Source organism: Anas acuta, chromosome 22 (assembly GCF_963932015.1).
Source record: "Anas acuta chromosome 22, bAnaAcu1.1, whole genome shotgun sequence".
Classification (NCBI taxonomy): Eukaryota; Metazoa; Chordata; class Aves; order Anseriformes; family Anatidae; genus Anas; species Anas acuta.
In genome coordinates this window covers 1,132,517-1,147,967 of record NC_089000.1, presented here as the reverse complement: position 1 = coordinate 1,147,967, position 15,451 = coordinate 1,132,517, and the positions used below count along the sequence as shown (strand labels likewise).

The 15,451-nt window shown below is 61.5% G+C and overlaps 2 protein-coding genes across 5 annotated transcripts; both read left to right on the top strand.

Annotated features, from left to right (window-relative positions):
- Window positions 1-411: 411 nt before the first annotated feature.
- CPLANE2 (ciliogenesis and planar polarity effector complex subunit 2) lies at window positions 412-2,744 on the top strand. 2 transcript variants are annotated; one of them, XM_068658301.1, is made up of 6 exons: window positions 439-504; window positions 784-870; window positions 969-1,121; window positions 2,000-2,124; window positions 2,208-2,344; window positions 2,452-2,744. In XM_068658301.1, the coding sequence occupies exons 2-6, from the start codon at window positions 786-788 to the stop codon at window positions 2,669-2,671; spliced, it is 720 nt and encodes a 239-aa protein (XP_068514402.1). In that variant the 5' UTR covers window positions 439-504; window positions 784-785; the 3' UTR covers window positions 2,672-2,744. The 2 variants fall into 2 exon arrangements, with proteins under 2 accessions (XP_068514403.1, XP_068514402.1); XM_068658302.1 differs by lacking the exon at window positions 784-870 and having other exon boundaries at window positions 412-504.
- A 1,261-nt stretch (window positions 2,745-4,005) lies between these two features.
- EPHA2 (EPH receptor A2) lies at window positions 4,006-14,399 on the top strand. Of its 3 annotated transcripts, none has more exons than XM_068658667.1 (17): window positions 4,006-4,169; window positions 6,772-6,839; window positions 7,172-7,832; window positions 8,296-8,451; window positions 8,559-8,891; window positions 8,977-9,101; window positions 9,188-9,347; window positions 9,450-9,549; window positions 9,636-9,691; window positions 9,794-9,919; window positions 10,013-10,195; window positions 10,360-10,421; window positions 10,570-10,779; window positions 11,017-11,166; window positions 11,251-11,444; window positions 12,920-13,075; window positions 13,471-14,399. In XM_068658667.1, exons 1-17 carry the CDS (start codon window positions 4,085-4,087, stop codon window positions 13,574-13,576), a joined length of 2,931 nt encoding a protein of 976 aa, XP_068514768.1. In that variant the 5' UTR covers window positions 4,006-4,084; the 3' UTR covers window positions 13,577-14,399. The 3 variants fall into 3 exon arrangements, with proteins under 3 accessions (XP_068514768.1, XP_068514767.1, XP_068514769.1); XM_068658666.1 differs by having other exon boundaries at window positions 9,791-9,919; XM_068658668.1 differs by lacking the exons at window positions 12,920-13,075; window positions 13,471-14,399 and adding an exon at window positions 12,476-12,897 and having other exon boundaries at window positions 9,791-9,919.
- The last annotated feature ends 1,052 nt before the right edge of the window (window positions 14,400-15,451 follow it).

The following is a 15,451-nucleotide window of genomic DNA, read 5'->3' as shown; positions in this document are numbered from 1 at the left end:
GTCCCTATAACCCATAGCTCTGAGCATCCTATATCCCATAGGGCTGGGCCCCTATAACCCACAGCTCTGGGGTTCCTCCACCCCCTGGGCAGTGCCCCTATAACCCATAGCTCTGGGGCTCCTATAGCCTATAAGGCAGTGCCCCTATAACCCATAGCTCTGGGCATCCTATATACCATAGGGCTTTGTCCCTATATCCCATAGCTCTGTGCTTCCTCTAGCCTATAGGGCAGTGCCCCTATAACCGATATATAGGATGCTCCAGGCATCCCATATCCCACAGGGCTGTGTCCCTATAACCCACAGCTCCGGGCATCCTATACCCCCTAGGGCAGTGCCCCTATAACCCCTAGCCCTGGGGTTCCCATACCCCATAGGGCATTGCCCCCATTACCCCCCCCCACTGCCCCCCCATCCCCGCGCATGCGCCGCTGCCGATGGGGGCGTGACCTCTCCGTGACCCCTCCCCCGAGTGACGTCACCGCGAGGCTGCAGCGGCCGCAGGTGAGGGCGGGGACCCCTTAAAGGGGCCGCGCAGGGCCGGGGGGGGGGCCCGGGGACAGCGGGGGGGGGGGGGCAACGGGGGGAGCGGGGGGGGCACAGGGACCCGGGGGGGGCACGGGGGATACATGGGGGGGGGGCAGGGCCCAGGGGGGAGGGAACAGAGCCGGGGGGGGCGGGGAAAAGGATCCCACGGTGGGTGGGTGGAGGGGCTGGGATTGGGGTGGGGGGCACAAGGGGGGGGGGCAACACGGCTCGGCCCCCCCCCCTGTGCCCCCCCAGCCATGGTGGAGCCGGGCTGGCTGCTGAGCCCCGCGGGCCGCCCCTACCTGGCCTCGGTGCTGCACAAGAACCAGCGCAGGGTGTTCGGTGAGAGCCCCCCCCTAAACCCCATAACACCCCCATGGGACCCCCCCCCCCCCCCCAACCCCTTGCTGACCCCCCCCCATCATGGTGCCCCCCCCCAGGCCTGCTGGAGCACCCCATGCTGCCGCCCGCTCTGGCCGTGCCCACGGCGCGCTACAAAATCTTCCTCAGCGGCAAGAGCGGCGTGGGCAAGACCGCGCTGGTGGCCGCCCTCACCGGGACCCCCGCGCCCACCGCCCACCGCGAGACCTTGGGTACGGCGAGGCCTAAAGGGTCGGGGGGGTCACACATTGAGGGGGGGGCTTTGGGGGTTCGCTCGATGCCCCCCCAGGATTCACCCGGGCTCGCCGTGCCAAGTGCCAAGTGCCGGGTCCTGCACCTGGGGCGCAATAACCCCAAGCAGAGCTACAGGCTGGGAGATGAGTGGTTGGAGAGCTGCCAGGCAGAGAAGGACCTGGGAGTGATGGTGGACAGTCGGCTGAATATGAGCCAGCAGTGTGCTCAGGTGGCCAAGAAGGCCAACAGCATCCTGGCTTGTATCAGAAACAGTGTGACCAGCAGGTCTAGAGAGGTGATCGTCCCCCTGTACTCAGCTCTGGTGAGGCCGCACCTCGAGTACTGTGTTCAGTTTTGGGCCCCTCGCTACAAGAAGGACATCGAGGTGCTTGAGCGGGTCCAGAGAAGGGCGACGAAGCTGGTGAGGGGCCTGGAGAACAAGTCCTATGAGGAGCGGCTGAAGGAGCTGGGCTTGTTCAGCCTAGAGAAGAGGAGGCTCAGGGGTGACCTTATTGCTCTGTATAAGTACATTAAAGGAGGCTGTAGCGAGGTGGGGGTTGGCCTGTTCTCCCATGTGCCTGGTGACAGGATGAGGGGGAATGGGCTAAAGTTGCGCCAGGGGAGTTTTAGGTTGGATGTTAGGAAGAACTTCTTTACCAAAAGGGTTGTGAGGCACTGGAACAGGCTGCCCAGGGAGGTGGTGGAGTCACCATCCCTGGAAGTCTTTAAAAGACGTTTAGATGTAGAGCTTAGGGATATGGTTTAGTGGGGACTGTTAGTGTTAGGTCAGAGGTTGGACTCGATGATCTTGAGGTCTCTTCCAACCTAGAGATTCTGTGATTCTGTGATTCTGCAGGCATCGAGGCCAGCAGCGTGTTCTGGCCGGCCCAGCCACGCGGCGCCCAGCGCGCGGTCATGTTCCAGCTGCAGCTCTGGGACTGCGGCGACAGCGCCCTGAGGAAATTCGAGCACATCCTGCCCGTGAGCACCCAGCCGGGGGGGGGGGACGCGGGATGAGACCCCCGCCGGGGCGTGATGATGTCCCCGTGGTGTCCCCCCCCCAGGCCTGCAAGGAGGAGGCGGACGCCGTCCTCTTCCTCTTCTCCTTCACCGACCGCGCGTCCTTCGAGGAGCTGCCGGCGCGGCTGGCGCGGGTGGTGGCCCCCGGCGAGGACCTGCTGCGGGTGGTGGTGGGCACCAAGTATCCTTTGGGGTGGAGGGGGGGGGGACATCGGGTGCTTCGTCACACCTATGGGATTTTTGGGGTTTTGCCAGTTTGGGGTCATCGACCTTGACCCCCGTGCCCAGGTTCGACCTGGCCGCCCAGGCCGACGTGACCGAGGCCGACCTGGAGGCCTTCGAGAGCACCTGGGGGCTGCCGGTGCTGCGGGCGGGGGGCAGCGGGGTGGGCCGGGGGGGGCTGGCGAGGGTGGCCCCCCTGCTGGACGCCCTGGTGGGGTGGCTTTGGGAACGCGACCAGGTCGCTGCCGGCGTCGCCCCCGAGGGGCAGGAGCCCCCCCCCACCTGAACCTCACTGTGCTGGGGGGGGGGGGAGCCCCTCACTGCCCCCCCCCCAGCATTAAACAGCGATGCTTTTCCAACCCGCGGGGTGCCCTGGTGTTGTTTTGGGGGGGAAGGGGAGGGGTCCCCGGGTTTTGGGGTCTCTGGGGTGGGGAGGTGGGGGTTTGGGGGGGCTCTGGGGGGGTGGTCACTGGTGTGGTGGGTGCTGTCCCCAGGGGGGTGAGGGGTGTGTTGGGGATGGGGGTGGGGGATTTGGGGTGCCCCGGGACGCTAAGGGGGTGGGGTTCTGGGGGATGCTGCAGATGGGGTTTGGGGTGCTGGGGGTTGGGGTGCTGGATTTTGGGGTGTTTGGGGTGCTGCAGGACCATGGGGCTGGGGGTGCTGGGGATTCGGGGTGCTGGGGGTTGCGGGAGGGGGGCACAGCCCCCCTGCAGGGCAGGACCCCCTGGCATCCCCCCCAGCACCCCACATTTCCCCACTGCTCCCTATGGCCGGGCCGCTTCCCAGCACCCCAAATCCGGGGGGGGCCAAACCCTCGGCACAGCTCCAGGGCCCCATAGTGGGGGGGCTGTGGGACCCCCCCCCGCCACTTCACCTCCCTGCCAACCCCCCCCACAACCAAACCCTACAGAAATCCGCCCTTATTTTCCCCCATTTCTGCCCATTTCTGGCCCGGCCTCACCCCAGCCGTGGGTGTAGGAAAGGGGGCGCAGAGCCCCCCCCCCCCCCCCCATCCCCCCCCCCTCCCTCCCGTCCGGCTCCGGAGCCCCCCCCCCGCAGCCACTGCTGGGGGCGGGGCCAGCCTCGAGGCCACGCCCCCTCGCTGCCATTGGCTGCCGCCCCCCCCCCCCCTCTTCCCACGCCGCTTCATGAATGAAAGTGGGGGGAGGGGGCCCGGGGGGGGGGGGGCGCTTTAACCCCTTGTGTGCCGGGGCCAGAGCTGGAATGTGGGGGGGGGGGGCGCAGCTCCCAGAGCCAAACGTGGGGACCGCGGGGGTGGGGTCAGGGAGATGCAGCAATTTGGGGGGAGGGACTGGGGTCTGGGGGGAGAGACTGGGGGGGGGGGGGACACACAAGAGGGGCCGGGTGCGGCCTCAAAGCGGGGCCCCCCCCCTTGAACCCCAATTCCTGATCCACACCAAACGAGGCGCAAAAACACTGATCCGCAACCAAAGCTGTGGGGGGAACTGGGATGAACTGGGAGGGCCAACCGGAGTGCTGGGAGCACCCCCCCCCCAAATCGTGTCCCCCCCCCAAGCCGGGCCGCGCTGCAGGGGCGCTGTCCCTTTAAGAGGGCAGCCTCGCGCGTTCCCGCGGGCGGGGCCGGGTGACGTCACCGGGACATGAATGAACAGGAGCGGGGCGCTCCCGCGGGGCTGGCGCGGAGCTGGGGAGCCCCGGGCACCCCCCGACCCCCGCCATGGCCGCGGCTCCCCCGGCAGCCTTCAGCCCCCTCCTCCTCCTCGCCATCCTCCTCCTCCTCGCCCCCGCCGCCCCCAAGGAAGGTGAGCGCGGCCCCGAGTTTATTTTTTTAATTTTTTTATTTTTTTTTATTATTTTTATTATTTTTTTGGGGGGAGGTTTTGGGGCTGGGGGGGCTGCGGAGAGGCTCCGCACCCCCCCCCCGCACCGCACCGCACCCCTGGGTGCTCGCAGGGTGCTGGGGGTCGGGGATCGGGGACATCGCGGCTTTTGGGGGAAGTTTGGCAACTTTGGGGTTCGGCGCAGGGAGGTGGGGGGGGTGTCGGGAGGCTGAGGGGGGGGAAAATGGTCAAAAAAGGGGGGGTTTGGTGGGTTTTTTTGGCTGGGGGGTGAGCCCTAGGGGAGCACCCGTGGGCTGGGAGGGATCTGGGGGAGAAGGTGGGGAGCGCTTCGTTTTAGGGGGAAAAAAGGCCGAACAGGGCAAAACTGCCGCGGCCCCACGGGGGGGCTTGGGGCCGCTCCTTGCCCGAGGCCGGGCTGCGCCCCCCCCAAAAAAAAAAAAAAAAAATTTTTTAAAAAAAAAGTTGGAGCTGGTGGGCGAAAAGTGGGGACCCCTTTCCCCCCCCCCCCTTGCGAACCCCTTATTTTAAGGGGTTTATGGGGCGGAGGGGAGGCAGAAGTTAGCCAAAAATTGAAAAATCCAGCCCCCAAAATCCTCAAATTCAAAAAAAAATAAAAATAAAAACTAAAAGGAAGGTTCCCCGGGCAGGATCCGGCCGCGGAGCTGGAGAACAATGTCAGGAAAACCCGAAAAGTGCTGGGAAAAACAAGCTGCGCCCCGGCCCCCACCTCGCTCCCCCCCTCCTACCGAGCTCCCCGGGGTGGTTTGGGCTCAGTTCGGGGGGTTTTGAGCAAATTGGGGTGGGGGGAAGCAAAAGCTGGTTATTTTTTCCTGGGGGAGCCGCAAACTCCCAGAGAGCGAAGGGCGAAAGAATCCGGCCCCGACCGCAGCGAATGCAAATAACCGGGAGCTTGGTGGGTGGCTGGGGGAGGGAAATCCACGGGAAAAGGGGAAAATGGGCAAAAAAAAAAAAAATCTCAAGCGCCCCCCCCCCAGCTGGGGCCGTGGAGGGGATATGGGGAGTCCCCAGGTGGGTTCCTGGGGGCTCGGAGGGATCAGATTTGGGGCAAAACCGGGTAAAAGACGGCAAAGTTTTGAGGTGGTTGGGAGCTGGGGGTGATCGGTTGGGGTTGGGGGGCAGGAAGGGGGCCGAGACCCCCCCCATTCCCCCCCCTCAATGAAATTTTGGCCACGGAGGTGAGGCTGGGGCCGGATCCTGCGCCATGGTTGGGGTCGGTGCCTGTGGGTTGGGGGGTTCAGGGCACGGAGTGGGGGCGAGGGGGGAATGGGAATGGGGATGGGGCTGCACGTGGGGGTTGCGGTGATGATGATGATGATGATGATGGTGATGAAGGTGGCCAGGGCCGTGCAGGTGCCTGGGGGCTGCGGTGACAGCGGCGGAGCAGGGCTGGGACAGGGCGGCCGCGGGCACTGGCAGCGGGCGCACCCCGGCTGCACCCCTTGACTCAGCCCCAGGTCCCTGCCCTGAGTCACTGCTGGGGGGAGGGGGCGCAGGGGGGGACCCCACAAACTCCCCCCCTGCTGCGTTTCCGCTTTCTGGGGGGAATTCCAGCCGCAGGAAAACCGGGAGGTGCCCGGCATCCTTCCTGGCTGGCAGCGGGGGGGGGGGGGGACAGGGCTGGAGGTGTCACGAGTTTCCCATTCTCAGCACCTGCCCCGTAAAGCTGGGGTGAGGGGTGGGGGGGGCACCGGGGGGCGCATCCCCAAAGCCCCCCGCCTCCCCCAGGGCCGTGTCGGGCACGAAGCCGGGCGCATTCCTTGGGGCTGATTCATGGCGCTTCCGCCCCGGCCGTGGCCTCCTCTTCCTCCCCCGGCCCCGGTGCAGGATCCGGCCACCGCCCTCGGCGTGCCGGGGCTCGCCGCTTCCCCCAGCCCCACGTCCTGCCTGACCCCAGGAGACACCAGGGGACACAGGGGGGTGGCGTGGGGGGGGGTCCCATGGAGAGCTGGGGCGCCCCGAGCTCAGCCAGGGTCCCAGGGGCTTTAGGGGGCATCCATGGGTCAAGGGGCATCTGGGTGGCTTGGTGGCATCTGTGGGTCCTGGAGGCTTCCTTGGGGTATGCGCACAGGTCCTGGTGGGCTTCTGTGGGTCCTGGGGGCATCTGTGGGTCTCTGGAGCACCCCCAGGTCCTTGAGACATCCATGGGTCCCAGGCACATCTGGGTTTTTTGGTGGCACCCGTGTGTCCCAGGGGTGTATCCATGTGGGTTCTGGGACACCTGTGGGTGCCAGGGGCTCCTGGGCATGCTGGTGGCATCTGCAGGTTCTGGTGACATCTGTGGGTCCTGGGGGGCATCTGGGTTTGGTAGGGGCGTCTGTGGGTCCTGGTGGGCACCCATGGGTCCAAGGGACGTGTGGAACCAGAGGACTTCCGTGGGGCCCAAGGATATATAGTATGGGTCTGGGGACACCCATGGATCCTGGAGGACACCCATGGATCCAAGAGGCAGGTGACATCTGGTTCCTGGGGCCATCTGTGGGTCCTGGTGGCATCTCCCTGGCGTCCTTCTCACCCCACTAACATCCCTCTCCTCTCCCCACAGTCGTCCTGCTGGACTTCGCCAAGGCCCAGGGGGAGCTGGGCTGGCTCACCCAGCCCTACGGAAAAGGGGTGAGCACCCGGGGGGCAACGCTGCAGATGGGGACGGGGGCAGCCTTGGGGATGGGGACCTCCATTGGGATGCGAGCGAGCGGGCGTGCATCCTTGGGGACGGGGAGCATCCTTGGGGACCGGGGGGCTATCCGTGGGGACAGGGATGGAGATGGGACTATCCATGGGGACAGATCAGCCATGGGGATGAGAATGAGGGACATCCATGGGGCTGGGGATGGAGGCATCCATGGGGATGAGGACAAGGGGGCACTGTACCCCCTGCCTCAGTTTCCCCCCGAGGGGCCGTGGCGGTGGCAGCACCAAGAACCCCGTTTCTCTGTGCGGCGCAGTGGGACCTGCTGCAGAACATGATGAACGACTCGCAGATCTACATGTACCTGGTGTGCAACGTGCTGGAGGGCGAGCAGGAGAACTGGCTGCGCACCAACTGGATCTACCGCAGCGAGGCCCAGCGCGTCTTCATCGAGCTCAAGTTCACCGTCCGCGACTGCAACAGCTTCCCCAGCGGCGGCGGCTCCTGCAAGGAGACCTTCAACCTCTACTACGCCGAGTCCGACGTCGACTACGGCACCAACTTCCAGAAGCGGCAGTTCAAGAAGATCGACACCATCGCCCCGGACGAGATCACGGTGCAGGACGACTTCACCAACCGCAACGTCAAGCTCAACGTGGAGGTGCGCTCGGTGGGACCGCTGCGGAGGAAAGGTTTCTACCTGGCTTTCCAAGACCTGGGCGCCTGCGTGGCTCTGCTCTCGGTCCGTATCTACTACAAGACGTGCCCGGCCGTGCTGCGGGGCATGGCGCACTTCCCCGAGACGGTGGCGGGCGCCGACTCGCAGACCCTGGCGGAGGTGCGGGGCTCCTGCGTGGAGGACGCGGTGGCCGACGAGGCGCCCACGCTGCACTGCAACGCGGACGGGGAGTGGCTGGTGCCCATCGGGCAGTGCCAGTGCCGGGCCGGCTACGAGGCCGTGGGCGACCAGTGCCAAGGTGAGGAGCTGGGGGCATCCCTGGTAGTGGTGGGGACGCTGGGGATGGAAGGGTGGCGTGGGGCTGGGGGTGCCCCGTCTTGGTGCGTACCCTGCAAGCCGTCCCTCCCTCCTGGGGGCACCTTTGGGGGTCTTCATCTCTCTTGGGGTACCCTTGGGCATCCCCAACACCCCTGGGCGCACCCTTGGAGCATCCTCAAGGCCCTTGGAGCATCCCTGGTGCACTGAGCGCGTCAGGTGGAGAGGGGTGGGCCAAGGGGGGCGTTCCCCCAAGTGGAGGCACGGGTTGATATTGGGGGTCCACCCCCCCCACGGTGGATAACAATAAGGCAAAACACCCCAAAACCCCCAAATTGACATGCTCTGAGGGTGACGCGTGCCCGGGAGCTGGTGAGGATGCTTGGGTTGGGGACAGGGACCCGGCCACTGACTTTCCTGCTGTTTTTGTGTGTCCCCCCCCCCAGCTTGTCCCCCCGGCACCTTCAAGGCTGAGGTGTCCCCAAGCGGCTGCCAGCCCTGCCCTGCACACACGCTGCCCGCCCCGGCCGCCTCCGCCTCCTGCCCCTGCGAGGACGGGCACTTCCGCGCCCCCTCCGACCCCGCCGATGCACCGTGCACCCGTGAGTGGCATTTTGGGGACACGGGGGTGGATCATGGGGTGCGGGGTGGCACCTCCGTGCCCTGAGCCCCCCCCTAACACCACCACCACCTTGCTCCGTGTCCCCAGGTCCTCCTTCGCCCCCGAGCAGCGTCACGGCCGTGGGGCTGGGGGCCTCCGTGCAGCTGCGCTGGTCCCCCCCCTCCGACACAGGTGGCCGGCAGGACGTCACCTACAGCGTCACCTGCGAGCAGTGCTGGCCCGAGAGCGGCGAGTGCCGGCCCTGCGACGGGGGCATCCGCTACTCGCAGCCCCCCCGGGGGCTGGTGGGGACGGGGGTGACGGTGACCGACCTGGAGCCCCACGTCAACTACACCTTCACCGTCGAAGCCCGCAACGGGGTCTCGGCCTTCAGCGCCCACCGCAGCGTGGCCGCCGCCAGCATCAGCGTCAACCAGACGGGTAAGGAGGGCCCCCGGGGTGGGGTCCCCGCCACCACCACCATGGAGGTGCCACCACCTCCCTGACACCCCTGTCCCCACGGCAGAGCCACCGCGGGTGACGTCGGTGAGCCTGGACGGGCGGACGGCCACCAGCCTGGTCCTCTCCTGGACGGTGCCGCTGCGGCAGCAGAGCCGGGTCTGGAAGTACGAGGTCACCTACAGCAAGAAGGTGCCACCAGCGCTGTCCCATCCTCGTCCCGCCTCGTGTCCTTCCCCAAAAACCCCCTCGCCCTCACCGTGTCCCCGTTTCCCCAGGTGGATGAGAACAGCTACTCGGTGCTGCGCTGCGAGGGCGCCTCCGTCACCATCCCCAAGCTGTCCCCCGCCACCGCCTACGTGGTGAGGGTCCAGGCGCTCACCCAGGACGGCCACGGCGCCTTCAGCCCCGAGCACGAGTTTGAGACGCTGCCTGAGGGTAAGGAATGGTTTTTTGTGTTTTTTTTTTTGGGGGGGTTGTCGGTGGTTTGTTAGTTTTGGGGGTGCTATGGGGTGCGCACGGCTCCAACTGTCCCTGCAGGAGCCGAGTCCATGGCATCTGCTGCAGTCATCAGCGGCTCCGTCACCGGTGTCCTCTTTGTTGTCCTCCTCCTGGCTGCTCTCATCTACGTCCTCCGGAGGTAGGGAGAGATTTAAAAAAAAAAAAAATCCCAATTTTTTCCACCGCTGAGGTGAGTTTTGGGACAAAAACGCTGCTTTCCTGCAGGAGGAGGAGCTCGCGGTCACGCCAGTCCCCCGAGGACGTCTACTTCTCCAAGTCTGGTGAGCACCGGGGTGGTGGGCTCGGGGCGGGGGCTCGGTGGTGGCACAGGTGGGATGGAGGGGACAGGTTGGGGGTGACACAGCTGCTGCCACCCCCAGCAGACCAGCTGAAGCCACTGAAGACCTACGTGGACCCGCACACCTATGAAGACCCCAACCAAGCCATGCTCAAATTCACCACCGAGATCTCTCCGTCCTCCATCACCCGCCAGAAGGTCATCGGCGCCGGTAGGTCCCCACGGGGCTCTGTCCCCTGCCTGTCCCTGAGCCAGGAAGGGGAGGAAGGGGACAGGTTTTGAACCTCCCCCATCCTCTGGGCAGGCGAATTTGGGGAGGTCTACAAGGGCACCCTGAAACGTGGCAAGAAGGAGGTGCCGGTGGCCATCAAGACCCTGAAGGTGGGCTACACGGAGAAGCAGCGGGTGGACTTCCTGAGCGAAGCCAGCATCATGGGCCAGTTCTGCCACCACAACATCATCCGCCTCGAGGGGGTCGTCTCCAAGTGTGAGTGACCCCCCCTCCAAATAAATCCCACCATTTCCCTGCAAAAAAAAAAAAAAAAAGCTCGCTAGACCTGCCAAAAAGCGCTGATCTCACATGCACCCCCACGTGCTTGGAGTCATGGGGTTTTTGAGGTTTTCTGACCAGTTTTGGCTCTTTTTCCGCAGACAAACCCTTCATGATCATCACAGAGTACATGGAGAACGGCGCGCTGGACAAATTCCTGCGGGTAGGCGATGCGTGCGGGAATCCCATTGCCCCGGGCTGGGATTAGCAGGGCTTCAGCCCCAAAATCCACCACGGGAAGCGGGTCCCAGCCCCGACCACAGCTCTGGAGGGGCGAGAGGAGGATTTGGGGATGGTTTCTCCTCTTTCAGGACAAAGACGGGGAGTTCTGCGTGATCCAGCTGGTGGGCATGCTGCGGGGCATCGCGGCCGGCATGAAGTACCTGGCCAACATGAACTACGTGCACCGCGACCTGGCCGCGCGCAACATCCTGGTGAACAGCAACCTGGTCTGCAAGGTGTCCGACTTCGGGCTCTCCAGGGTGCTGGAGGACGACCCTGAAGCCACCTACACCACCAGCGTGAGTGCCAGCAAGGGATTTTGGGGGGGCTTGATGGCTGTTTATTTATTTATTTTTGGAGCTGTTTTGCATTCTTGCCTTCCCTTTTGCATCTTGGCGTCATTGCGTTTTGGCGTCTTTTTCTTCCCATCACAATTTTTGCATTGTTTCTTGCTTTTTGACATCCTCACTTTTTTTTTTTTTCCTCGTTCCTCCTCGCATCTGGGCACCTGGGCAATTTTGGTGGTGGCTGCACAGGGGGGGAAGATCCCAATCCGCTGGACGGCGCCCGAGGCCATCTCCTACCGCAAGTTCACCTCCGCCAGCGACGTCTGGAGCTACGGCATCGTCATGTGGGAGGTGATGTCCTACGGCGAGCGCCCGTACTGGGAGCTCTCCAACCACGAGGTGAGCTCAGGTGTCCCTCCGGCCCCATTCTTGGTGGCGACCTTGCTTTTTTGGGACGTGCCCTCGAGCCCTGCGCCCTTGCAGGTGATGAAGGCCATCAACGAGGGTTTCCGCCTGCCCGCCCCGCTGGACTGCCCCTCAGCCGTCTACCAGCTGATGATGCAGTGCTGGCAGCAGGAGCGCAGCCGGCGCCCCAAATTTGCCGACGTTGTCAGCATCCTCGACAAGCTCATCCGCGCCCCCGAGTCGCTCAAGACGCTGGCAGACTTCGACCCGCGGTGAGCTGCAGGGAGGGGAAGGGGAGAGAGAAAAATAGGGAGGGGAGGGGAGGGCGTTCTGCAGGTGGTGCAGGCTTGCATGAGCTTTTGCATCCCCCCCTTTCTGCCTTTTGCTGTTTTGTGTTCTCGTAGGCTTCTTTTGCATCTTTGCAGTGTTCTTGCAGTGTTGCACTCTTTGTGCTGTTCTGCATCTGCACCTTGCTTTTTGCAGGTTTGCGTCCTTGCACGCTGTTTCTGCATATTTGCATTTTTACGCTGTTTTTGTAGCTTTGCACTCTTGCATACTCTTTTGCATTTGTGCTTTGTTTTTTTTTGCAGGTTTGCATTCTTGCATGCTTCTTTTGCATCTTTGTGTTGTTTTTGTAGTGTTGCACTCCTGCATGCTCTTTTGCATCTTTGCATTTGCGCCTTGCTTATTGCAATTTTGCACTCTTGCATGCTTCTTTTGAGTCTGCATTTTCTGCACTGGTTTTGCATTCTTGCACACTCCTTTGCATCTGTGCAGTTTAAGATTTGTTTTTTGCAGTTCTGCGTTCTTGCACTGCTTTTGCAGCTTTGCATTCTTGCCTTTTTGGCATCTTTGCATCCATGCACTTTTAAATTGGATTTTGCATCTTTGCATTCTTGCATTGCTTTTTGAATCTTTGCATTCTTCTGCCTTTTCTTTGCATCCTTGCCTTTTGCGTTGATTTTTGTAGTTTTCTGTTCCTGCCTTCGTTTTTTTTGCATCTTTACACTCTTGCATTGCTTTTATATTCACCTTTTTCATTTTTTTGCATCCTTGCCTTCTGTATATCTGCATTTTTAGCTTCCTTTTTTTTTTTTTTTTTTTACAATTGCAATTTTTGCATTGTTTCTTGCCTTTTAACGTTCTTGCCTTATTGTTTTGCATTTCCACTTTTTCTATTACTCTCCGCATCCTCACGTTTGTGCTCTTTTTCACATCTTGGTACCTGGGAAACTTTGCATTGCATTTTGCTTTTCTTTTATATATGTTTTCCCATTATTTGCATTATATTTCTGCACTGTAGCACTACCTTTTTTTTACAGTTGAGCTTTTGCCTTACCGTTGGCATCTTTGCACTGTCACTTCTAAATTTTGCATCTCAGCATCTTTACCTTTTGCCATTCGCATGCGTGGGTTGTTTTTTGTATTTTTGTTTGTGTTTTTTTTCTGCTTCCCATTTTTGCATTGCTTTCTGTAACTTTGCACCTCTCCACTGTTCTTTGCATTACTTTTTTTCCACATCCTTCCACTTCTCTGCATGACTTCTTCCCAATCTGTGCTCTCCTGCATTGTTTTTGCATCCTTCCAATCCCCCATCCTTTTTTTTATTTTTTTCCCAGCCTTTTTCATTTTTTTATATACTTTTCTTTATCTTTGCACGTCTTTTCATCCTTGCATTTCCGCACCATGGGTTTGCCCCCTGCCCTTCCCTGCACGTCACACCATCTCCTCGGCCCCGTCCCCGCAGGGTCTCCATCCGCCTGCCCAGCACCAGCGGCTCCGAGGGCGTCCCGTTCCGCTCGGTGCCCGAGTGGCTCGAGTCCATCAAGATGCACCAGTACGCCGAGCACTTCATGGCCGCGGGCTACAGCACCATCGAGAAGGTGCTGCAGATGACCAGCGAGTGAGTCCTGGGGCCCCGAAAATGGGGGATGCTCGGGGCTGGATTTGGCACCACGGGATGCTCGGGGCTGGCTCTGTTTTGGGGTCAGGCAGGGGGGGTGCTCGGGGCTGGATCTGCCCCCAGGGGATGCTCAGGGCTGGATCTGCCCCCACGGAGGATGCTTGGGGCTGGATCTGTCCCTGGATAAAGTCTGGGTCTGGCTCTGCCCCTGGGGGATGCTCGGGGCTGGATCCAACCTGGGGCTGTTTAGGGCAGGATCCACCCCCCCTAATCCCCACCACGCTCAGGATCGGACCACCCCCAAGCACCCTTCCAAGCCAGACCCTTTTTGGGGCTGTTTTCACCCCAGAACCCCCTCCCTCATTCCATAACACCCCCCCCTTCCCTCCCCGCAGCGACATCAAGAAGATCGGCGTGCGCCTGCCCGGCCACCAGAAGCGCATCGCCTACAGCCTGCTGGGGCTGCAGGAGCAGCTCTGCACCACGGGCATCCCCATCTGACCCCCCCGCGGACCCCAGCGTGCCAAATGAAGACCCCCAGCCTATCCCCCCCACCACCACCTTATTATTTATTATTTTTATTATTTTTAAGGTTTTTATTATTGTTAATAATAATATTAATATTATTTCCTGCACCAGGGGGATGTTGCCACTCAGGCATCGCCATCCCCGGGACAAAACGGGGGCGAAACCCCACAAAAATTAAATTTCAAGCCTGCACTTGGTTGGGGGGGGGCGGCGTTATTAGGGGGGAGTTTCCTCTTTTTTTCTGCATTTCAAGGAAAAAAAAAAAAACGGGGCTGAGCCAGGTGCTCCTGGATGCTTTGTGGGTGGCTTGGCCCTAAACTCTCCATTTTTGCCTTTTTTTTTTTTTTTTTTTTCACCTATTTATTCCTCTCCCGACGCTGGGTTGGGTTTTTTTCCACCTTAACGCTGATGAGCAGTGTTACCTCTTGTATTTTTTTTTTTGTTTTTTAACGTAATTTATTATATTTTTGTATATTTATTGAGAAAAATCAAAGAGGTTTCAGATTTGGGGAAGATAATAGGGGAGAGAAGAAAAAGGGGGGGCAGGTTTGGGTTTTTTTTTCCCCCCCCTTTTTAATGGATTTTATGGGATTTTCATGAAACTGAGTTTGATTTGAATAAAACTTTTGTGCTCTTTTTCTACAACTGTGTCATCGGGCAGCTGCCAGCAGCGATTTGGGTTTGGGACGTAGAGCTGGGGTGGGGGGGAAACTTTTATTTTTGGTTTTTAAGGCGGTTTTAAGATTTTTTAAGTATTTTGCAAGCGTTTGCATGCATTTCCCAGCTGGGGCCTCCTTTCTCCCAACCCCTTGAGGAATTTGGGATTTTTATTTTGCTAAGCACGAGCGGGGCCGGCTGCCCGGTGCCTGCAAATAACCGGGTAGGGGAAAAAAAAGCCGGAAAAAGCAATTTTAATTTTTTTTCCCCAAAACCACAAGGGGAAGGGGAGGGAGAAGATGGGGACGAGGCTGTGTGGTTGCGGGATGGTTGCAAAAGCATCGGTCGGGTGCTTTTTTACCCCTTTTTCCTTTCTGCTTGGCGCTGCGCCCTGCAGCGAGCCGCCCCGCCCGGCGGGTGCCCGGGTGCCGCCGTGCCTCGGTTTCCCCTCCCCGCGCGAAGTTTCGGTGAAACTCCCCAGCCCCGCGGGGGTGACGCATGGGGAGCTGGGCGGGGGCTTCCCCGGGGGTGCTGAACCCCACCCTACCAAGCCCCCCCCTTGGGTGCAGGGCTCTGTTACCCCACGATGCCCTTGCCCCCCTGCCCACCTCCCGTGGGCGCTACGGGCGCATCCTTCCCTGTGCTGGGGGTGCCCAGCACCCTACAGCCCCATCCCCGGGGGCTGGGGGCACGGGGACCCCCCGAGCACCACCCTTGGGTGCTGTGGTTCCCTCTACGTGGTCTCCTTGCCCCCCACCCCCAAGCACCACCCATGGGTGCTATGGGTGTTGGGGTCCCCCTGCACCTTTCCCCAGGGCTCTGGGTGCCCTCACCCCACTGAGCACCACCCATGGGTGCACCATATGGGTGCCATGGCCCCCATCCCTGCTCAGCCCCTTTCCCAAGCGCTGTGGGTGCTGCGGTGCCGTCACCCCTGGGTGTCCTCAACCCCCCCGAGCACCCTCCTCGGGTGCTGCCTCTCCCCCACCCCACCCAGCACCTCCGGCCCCCGCAACCCCCTCGGGGCTGCCAGCACCCAGCTTCCCGCCCCGCTTTTTGGGTGTTCCCCTGGCGCTGACCCCATTTCACCTCTCCTCCGGCTGGGTTCGGGCTTGCCCGGGATTAATTGTGCCGCCTTCGTTAGCGTCTCGCTGCGCCTTCCCCTCCCCGAAACGCTGCACCCCACTTTGG